The 9,486-nt window shown below is 35.0% G+C and overlaps 1 protein-coding gene across 1 annotated transcript; it reads left to right on the top strand.

Annotated features, from left to right (window-relative positions):
- The first annotated feature begins 585 nt into the window (after positions 1-585).
- On the top strand, positions 586-2,431 carry LOC139812062 (uncharacterized). Its single transcript, XM_071776692.1, has 4 exons — positions 586-982; positions 1,355-1,507; positions 1,799-2,193; positions 2,348-2,431. Exons 1-4 carry the CDS (start codon positions 586-588, stop codon positions 2,429-2,431), a joined length of 1,029 nt encoding a protein of 342 aa, XP_071632793.1.
- Positions 2,432-9,486: the final 7,055 nt, after the last annotated feature.

Here is a 9,486-nt window from a genome sequence, read left to right as displayed (position 1 = left end):
ATTCAAAGAGTCACCAGAAAAACTTGGAGATTCAAAATCAAAGGCTATTCGAGTAATGACTAACTTACGTCACAGATTTTCTAATAATGAGACTCACGCTGAATTGTACGAACAATTTCTTAAAGAATATGAAGATTTAAATCACATGAAAATAATAGAAAATACACGTGACGAACCGGAGAAAGCTTACTATTTGCCTCATCATGGCGTTTACCGCGAACATAACCTTAGTACAAAATTGAGAGTTGTCTTTAATGCTTCGAGTAAAACAACTACCGGTTATTCTATTAATGAACTTCTCCATGCGGGAGCAAAATTACAAATTAATTTATTTAACGTTTTGATATGGTTCAGATCCTTTCGATATGTTTTCTTCGCCGATGTAGAAAAAATGTACAGACAGATATTCATCCAGACGACTGGGATTTCCAAATAATTGTGTGGATAGATTCTCAAGGTAGACTTTTTATATTTATACTGCAAACTGTGACATATAGTTTCATATGTTCTCCATTCTTAGCTTTGCGTTCTTTCGAACAATTGATACTAGATGAGAGGCATAAATTACCACTCGCAATTCCAACTATGAAAAAGGGAAGATATGTAGATGATTTCTTCGGAGGAGAGGATACCGTTCAAAAAGCAAGTAAGGTCGTTGAACAAGTGGATAAGCTCTGTATGGCGGGCGGCTTCCCGCTTAAGAAGTGGGTCAGTAACGAACCAGAAGTCATTAGTTGCATAGAATCAGATAGAAAACTCGATACGTCATCGGTTCAAATAGATGAATCATCAATGATACATACGCTCGGGTTATCATGGAATCCGCTGATCGATCAATTTAAATTTACTTTGAATCTTGAGGAACCTAAGGTGATTTCGAAACGTACTATTCTTTCAACAATCTCCAAAATTTTCGACCCATTAGGATTTATCTCACCCATTACTATCACCGGTAGAATTATTACTCAGGAACTGTGGTCAAGTGGGCTTAATTGGGATGAAGAGCTCCCAACCGTACTTCTGAATAAATGGCAACAATTTTTATTACAGTTAAGAGAGGCTTCGAGTTTCACATTTCCAAGGTGGATTGGGTTGAAATCAGTAGATACATTCGAGGTTCATGGGTTCAGTGATGCATCTCAGCATGCAATGGCAGCAGTTGTTTATTTGCGATCGATTTCCACGGATAATTTGATCACTATTAATTTTGTAGCGGCAAAGACAAAAGTCTCACCATTAAAACGATTAACAATTCCAAGACTGGAACTTTCAGCAGCGGTGTTGCTCGTCAAATTGATGAAATCAATTCTTCTCACACTCAATAAACCTCAATTACCATTATTTGCATGGATAGATTTACAGGTGGCTAATGTATGGATTAACAATCATCCATCTCGTTGGAAGGAGTTTGTTCATAATCGGGTTTGCTTTATTCAGGATACTTTGCCACAGTGTAAATGGGAGTTGGTTCCAGGTATGGAAAACCCAGCTGATTTAGCAACACGAGGTATTTCTCCAGCTCAATTGAATAATAGTCCTATGTGGTGGAGCGGTCCAGAATGGTTGTCTAAAGCTAGTTCAGAGTGGCCTAAGGCCTTTTCATCGATTGTTACGGGGAACCTCGAAGAACGGGAAAATAAAGTTCGTTCTTGCGTAGCTACTAAAATCACTAAAATATGGGATCTTTTAACAAGATATTCAAGTCTTACTAAACTATTGCGAATTACTGCTTTATGTAAAAAGTTTATTCATAAAACGCGTAAAGATACTAACGTTACTGTAAATACTTTTCTTTCAGTCAGCGACATAAATTGTGAAAAATACTTTTGGGTAAAGACTGTTCAGCATTATGCGTTCTCAACGGAATTTAAAATCATTTCTCAAGGACAATCACTCCCTAAATCCAATTCGTTGATACGCCTTACGCCGTATATCGATTCTGAGGGACTTTTACGAGTAGGTGGACGACTTCACAACTCGTTACTAGCAGCTGATGCAAAGCATCCATTAATCCTACCCAAGGATTCCTCATTTACTACTCTGCATGGAGGAACACAAGTTACATTATCTTACATTCGTGAAACTTACTGGATTATAAGAGGAAGAGAAGTGGTTAAGTCTTTCATTCTCAGGTGCATCAAGTGTACTCGTTTTCGTCAACAGCGGGCGCAACAGATTATGGGTCAACTACCAGTACATAGGGTAGTTCCGTCTCTTCCGTTTTCGCATTCAGGTGTAGATTATGCAGGGCCTTTTATCATTAAAACGTGGAAAGGAAAAAATGCTAAAACGTACAAAGGATATATTGCTTTGTTCGTATGTTTTTCAACCTCTGCTATTCATTTAGAACTTGTTACTGACTGTACAGCTGAAGCGTTTATCGCAGCTTACAGACGATTTACGGCCCGACGAGGAATTTGTGAAACCCTAACTAGCGATTGTGGGACAAATTTTATAGGTGCAGATAAAGAGCTTAAACGACTTTTTTCAGATGCTACTAAAGAATCGGAACAAATAGCTTCTCTGTTATCAAATGAAGGTACACAATGGAGGTTTAATCCTCCTTCTTCACCTCACTTTGGAGGGAAGTGGGAGGCAGGCGTTAAGTCTGTTTTAAGTTTCATCTTAAATGCACTATTGGTGACACGTTGTTAACGTACGAAGAATTTACTACTGTACTTGCTCAAATTGAAGCTGTTTTGAATTCGCGTCCTTTAAGTCGATTATCTGATGATCCAGAGGATCTTGCTGTCCTCACTCCAGGGCATTTTCTCGTGGGACATGCACTCACGACTATTCCTGAACCATCTTTATCCCATCTTCCGGATTCTCATTTAAACAGATGGCAGTTATTACAACAAAAGCTGCAATCCTTTTGGACACACTGGTCCAAAGAGTATCTTCAACGACAACTTTCCACTTACAAATGGAACAGGATTAATCCGTCTATTACCATAGGTTCCATAGTACTAGTTGTGGATGAGAGATACCCTCCTTCAAAATGGCCTTTAGGAAAAGTAGTTGACACTCACGAGGGACCTGATGGGCATATCAGAGTAGTCACAGTCAAGACTCAATTTTCAGAATTCAAACGACCGATTACAAAACTTTGTCCGTTAGATGTTAAACCTACTCAAGTGTGATTCTTTCGTCAACTAAAGTTAACGAAGGCGGGCGGAATGTTTGAAACGCCGCGTTGTAATGATGTACGAACGGTAGTGTGCTGCCACCTATTGCATAATCTAGTTAATAACCGATCCCGTTAATAGTTCTAGAGAGGCCAGTGCGGGCCCATAGTAACCGGCAGCAAGCGTGTTGCGCGCGCAGCGGCGCAGTCGAATAACGATGTGGCGCTATGCAATGTCCGGTTTCTTTACGGAAGTGAAGGGGCTCACAAAGAAGTGAACGAGTCCATTCCGCATCCGTCTCTCGTCGGCATAAGTCACGCGTACATTTCGGTGTCTTTCTTGCGTTTGATCATTGCGTGGTCGGATGTACTATATCCGTGTCCCGGTCTTACAGTGTTTCTCGGGGTTAAGTATAATTGAGCCGAACCATAGAGAGGACAGTCGACGCAGATAAACACGAGACGAGAAGGAAGGAGAGGCATCCGTCCACATTGCTCGTTATGAGATGGCCGCCATTACCGCTTGTACGAAGGATGACGGAATCTGATAGAAGGAAAAGACATCCGAAAAAGTACATTTATGAGGCCGCATTCTTCCTATAAGGAAAATACTTTCACGCTTAGTGAAAGTCTCGGCTAAAGGTAAATGTCGGTGTTCGAATGAGAATCATCGATCGATCCAAAGGGGGCTAATTACAGTTAGCAAATGACGATCGTTTGATTCCAGAACACTCGAGATCTTCTCATGATTAATAAAATGGGGGTCAGACTGTGCTAGTCTTGACAGTACACTGCAAGGCGCTCTGATCCATTTCCGGTACCTTTGCTGTACAATTATTGTGTCCGGGCATAGTCAGAGAAAGGCCTTCTCGCACTTGATTACTCTAGAATCTTTTATTTGCGGTTGCAACCACGTGTCATTTCCATTCTCGATTATAACTTTGTAAATAATGTATATACGATTCAATCTATTCAAGTTAAATGAGTCACTTTATTCTTACTCCGTGATTTAATTGCGTTAAATATAAGAACAGACTAGTTTGCGTAAAAGTCAGTACTGCAATTCAATAAAATTGCTGTTTCTTCGAATTAAAGTTGCTATTATCTCTCAAACGTTCATTCCGTTCAATATATCAATTCTTAATTTTGCGAATAAACGCTTCTCGTTTTAGCCTGCCGGATTTACAATTTCTATGTTATTGATTGATCATATCTATGGAGTAATGCGTCTGAAAAATAAGTACGTTCTTTCTTGGAACTCAATATGTTACATTATTGTAATTTTGAAGTATTTATATGGATAACAATCGACTGAAGAATACATAATATATTACCTTGATAATTACTTGAATTACTTGCAACGTACGATAAGTTGAATGATGACAGCCACGCATTATTCCATTATTTTATTTATGTATATGTTTATTTCTTGTGAAACTTATAAAATATTTAGGCTATGTATTAATGGTCAATTTATTTGTATTTCAGATAATCAAAACGTTAGAAATGATACTCAGTACGTTCTATTAGTTGCCTGAGGGGTATTTCGTTTATCTTATTGTCTTAAGTAATAATACTTGCCGGAAACATTGTATGAAAGGAATATCGTGAACAGAATTAGCTATTGTACATCAAACTGACCATTAATATATACGCATCTTTTCTTATTATATAATGTTGAACCATAATTGCGAATCCATGTTAATGATTTAATAATTCAAAACTTGATACATGTATTGTGCTATAAATATAGCAATCCACCATCTGAAAACTTCTGAAAAAATATTGTCTCCTCAACACCTATACAAAGATCACGTGCCGTTCGGTGCGTGTACAGAATCAAGTATAATCCAGTTAAAAACAATAATATTATGTTAAGTAATAATTTATGTTATTATATTAAATAATGTAATACATTCAAATTATCTTTTTATAGTAATAAACTTGAAAGATCAATTGTAGAAAATTATTTGCTTGTATGCTTTGTTACACATAAAATACTTTATACTTATGGCATACTGACAAACTTAAGTGCGGATGACTATTTTGTTGTTAAAATTATAGGCAATACGCCGGGCGCGCCAAGGATGCTGCTGGAGATAATGTCCATCTTCGATTGTTGTTTTTCACATAATTTGGTGCTTATTGTCGATGGAACTAAACCCTTTTCAATTTCTGCACCTTTCATTACGCTCTCTATTGTATTTTATATCTTCTCATTTCATTATGTCATTGTATTTCATACATTTTAAATGTCTTATGCATCCTATATTAAGTCTACAGCAATTTTGAGAGATAATTTATAAAATATTGTACTTATTCCTTTAAATTTAATTTCACGCACAAAACATATATCTTGCGAAATATTACTTACTCTAATAAATATACTTGGAATAATACTTTAATTTTACTTCTTTTTTGTACCATTATATTTATTGTTTTTGTGTTTGTTAAATAAATATTTTCATTATTTGTCTAATATTATTTATAAAATTATTTTGTCTAAAAATATACTTGGCGTTTTTTTACATTTTAATGTCTTTTTTTAGGTAGATAATTAATTCTATTATAGTCGATTATTTGCATAGTGCTTACAGCAGTGCGATGACGCGATGCTGCAAATATCGCACTGAAACATCGGCTTTAAAAAAGCAAAAGGTATTCAAAACAACCTCCGTTCTGGATACTCTTTTACTTCGACAAAGATTGTTAAAAGAAATATATGTTTTGCTTAATTCTTTCAGTTGCAGAACCGTTTATTGAGAAGAATATACAGCATTTTCTAATATTGTTTTCTGTAATACTGTTGATCAATTTTAAGATCATTAATTCGCGTATCTACTCCGTGAGAGAAAGTTCCACCATGAGAAGAATATAACGAGCGGGTTGTTTTTATCGACGCCAATGTATACATACATGTCATCATCGTTTCGTTTTACTGTTTTTTTTTAGACATAATCCTGAAAAATAACGAGCCAGACTCTTAAACATTAAGTGAAAGGAGCAATTATTATGTAATTTACGTAATGCTCAAACACGATCTCTTATGTCAACTCCTTTTTCGATTATGCAGAAGAGAATATAATAGATATTAATTTTAGAAAATATTAATATTATTTATACGGCAATTAAAATAAGAAAAAAATTAAAAGTAGTTTTCATTTAGAAGCAATTATTTTTATTTGCTGAAAACTGATTTATGAACGTCAAAGAAATGAATTCTTCGATAATTGTTCTCGTTTTTCGAGTCGAATTAACTAACTATTCTGTGATTAATAATCCTATTTGCAAAAAGCAAGATGTCCTTGATCAGTTCCTCTTACTAACAAATATCTCTGTAAGGAAAAAAATTAAACAAAATTAACAGCTAAAAAAATCAAAGAGGCACAGTAGCAACTGTGCCGCAACCAACAACGTAGAACTAAGTCAACTGTTACTATTTCATGACACTATCTCACTAGTTCTACGTCTTTAAAGTATTCAGCGAAGGACAGTTGACGTAGCCCTACGTTGTTGGTTGTTGCACAGTTGCTACTGTGCCTCTTTGATTTTTTTTACATATAAAAATTTTTTTTTAAATAAAACCAAAGAAATGTTTTACTACATTTATAAGCATCTAATACTATTTACATTTATAGTAACTTATATTAATTCTAAATTAATGTTAGCAGAAATAGAAATTTTTTGCAGAAATCGATAACCCCTTCACCGATCCTAGCCAAAATTCAATATCAGCCTTTCTTTAATGATACTCTATATAAACCTACATGTATAACTTATACACTTTTAAAGCAGAAATCGGTAATCCCTTTCCCGATCCTTGTCAAATTCAATGCTAACCTTCTTTTAATGATACTTTATCCATAAAAAAAAATTCAGCTTGATATCACAAAATTTACGGAAATTAGAGCAATCGCGGAGATTTGTTAAGATAGAAATCGGTAGCCTTTTCACCAAACCTTACCAAATTCAATACCAACCTTCCTTTAATGATACTCTATCCATAAAAAAATATTTTTTAATTCGCTCACAAAGTTCCTCTTCAGAGAAAGCTGGTTCTTAATTTGAAACATAATTATTTGCTTATAATTGTTTGGCTTCTTCAGAAAAAAAGCTGTTTGAGATTTTAGAGACTTTCGAGAGGAAATGGGACTCTATAAGCTATCTAATGACACCTTAGTTATTACTCTACGCTTATTAGTTTCGAAGATATAAACGTTCAAAGTGTGACATGTTTTCGTTGCATCTGTGTTCCGAGATTATTCCCTACCCAACGCGGAGAAAGACGTACCTAGTTCTACGTAAAAAAAAAGAAAGATTTTGATTATTAACTTTGTAATAATTAATTATCTACTAATTTTCGATCATATTCAGTCTAGTTGGAAAACATTATATCTTAAATTGGTTTATGTTTTTCAAAAACATGTCTAAGAAAAAGCGAATATAATGTTTAAAAAGATATTGATTCAAAAGTGCATAGGTATGTAAAATATGAAATATATAAAAATAAAAAATTATATACAGTTAAAGAAAAATATAAAAATATATAGAAAAATCTTTTTTTATTTTTTCGTATTTATCCATGCTATTATTTTTCATTAAATTATTTATAATTATTCCAAAATTAAGAAGAACAGATAATAATCAAGAGGCACGGTAGTGTCTCGCGCCAAGTATAGTGCGAGACCACCGAGCCTCTTTTACGCCGAGACAATTTTTCAAGGGACCTTCGATTATCAGATCTCAATAACGGCTGATTCGATCGACTTTTAACTTGACCCGATGGATAGCTTAGGTTCGATTTGTATAAGAAAAGTGTTTTTATTTTCCCTACGTGCCCTACGAGCGGAGATATCGCAATGCAAAATCTAAATACGGTGAATTTGAGATTAAGATACTCCGTTTTCTCCTTCTCCGTCGTACTTGTTGGCATGTAATGAGGTGCAAGGACGAGAGTAAGGAAATGTACAGTTCACTCTTTCGACGACGGCGGCGCTTGCAAGCTAATAATAGTGCAGTGCAGTGTAGCGTAGTGCAGTCAAGTGCAGTATGTGACAGTGCAAGACGCGCGATGCGCGCGACATTGAAAAAAATTAGGTTAGTAACGAGGTGACCGCCCAGTTGCTCCTGCCAGTTTTAATAATAATATTGTGGTTGTGCAAAAAATAACTAATTAAGACCCGGTTGTACCAACGTCACGTAACATTTAACTTAATTAGCTTAACTTACTCTTCATCTCTTTCTAAGAGGTTAGTTAAAAAAAGAAACAAAGTGAATAATCTACGATTAAATATTATGTGACGTTGGTGTAATTGCTGGGCTTAAATATAGTATGTATTATATTTATTTACAGTTACTGTGGTATAATTATTATCTTTGACAACGTGTGACTCAATTAAAAGGCGCTGTATAACAGAATCTATTATATGAAGATGCTAATAATGCGTTTGAACGAGCTTTAGTATTTATGCATAAAATGCCACGCATATGGATGGGTTATTGTATACTGATGACTGAACAATGTTTTTATATAACACAGACGCTTCAAGTGTTTGATCGGTCTCTTAAGGCTATTCTACAATTGCGTAAACGTAGGATTGTAGGAGTAAGAGTAAGAAATTGACCAATCACAGTCGAATTTGAGGAGAATAATCGACTGTGGATTGGTCAGTTTCTTACTCCTACTCCTACAACCCTACGTTTACGCAATTGTAGAATAGCCTTTAGAGCACTTCCTATCACGCAACATCATTGTATATGGCCATTATATATTCATTTTTTGAAGAAACACAATGTTTACGAGACTGCTGTTAGAGTTTTCAGAAGATATTTATTAAAGGTATGCGATAATGTAAATAATACTTTTTTATTTACTGCTTATATACTGATATAAATTCCTGCAAAAATATCTCGTTTTCATATTGTTAAGTTGTAATTACAAAAGACGATGGGGGTGGTGGTGGGATTTTTATTTTATTATAATAAAACAGACCATCAAATTTTAATAACTAAACGCCAATACGGTCCGCGCTTGATGTAAGTAGCCTAATTGATATCTCTATGTAGTAATTCCGCATATGTATTTTTCAAAATTAAACTGTGTTTTAAGTCTGGCAAACCAAGCTACGCATAGTTACGATAATTTGGAAAAATACCTATGCGGAATGCATAAGTTCTATATAGAGATATCAATTAGTTAGGCTACTTACATCAAGCGCGGACCGTATTGGCTTTTAGTTTTTAAGACGATGGGGGTGGTAGTGGAATTTTTATTTTTATATAAATAAATACTACTAAAGTCATTTTTACGTGTATGCGTGTGTGTGTCTCTCTCTTTCTCTCTCTTGTGCATGTATGTT

Source organism: Temnothorax longispinosus, chromosome 4 (assembly GCF_030848805.1).
Source record: "Temnothorax longispinosus isolate EJ_2023e chromosome 4, Tlon_JGU_v1, whole genome shotgun sequence".
NCBI classification, from domain to species: Eukaryota; Metazoa; Arthropoda; class Insecta; order Hymenoptera; family Formicidae; genus Temnothorax; species Temnothorax longispinosus.
Note: the sequence above shows the minus strand (reverse complement) of the source record. Positions and strands in the feature narration are given on the sequence as shown.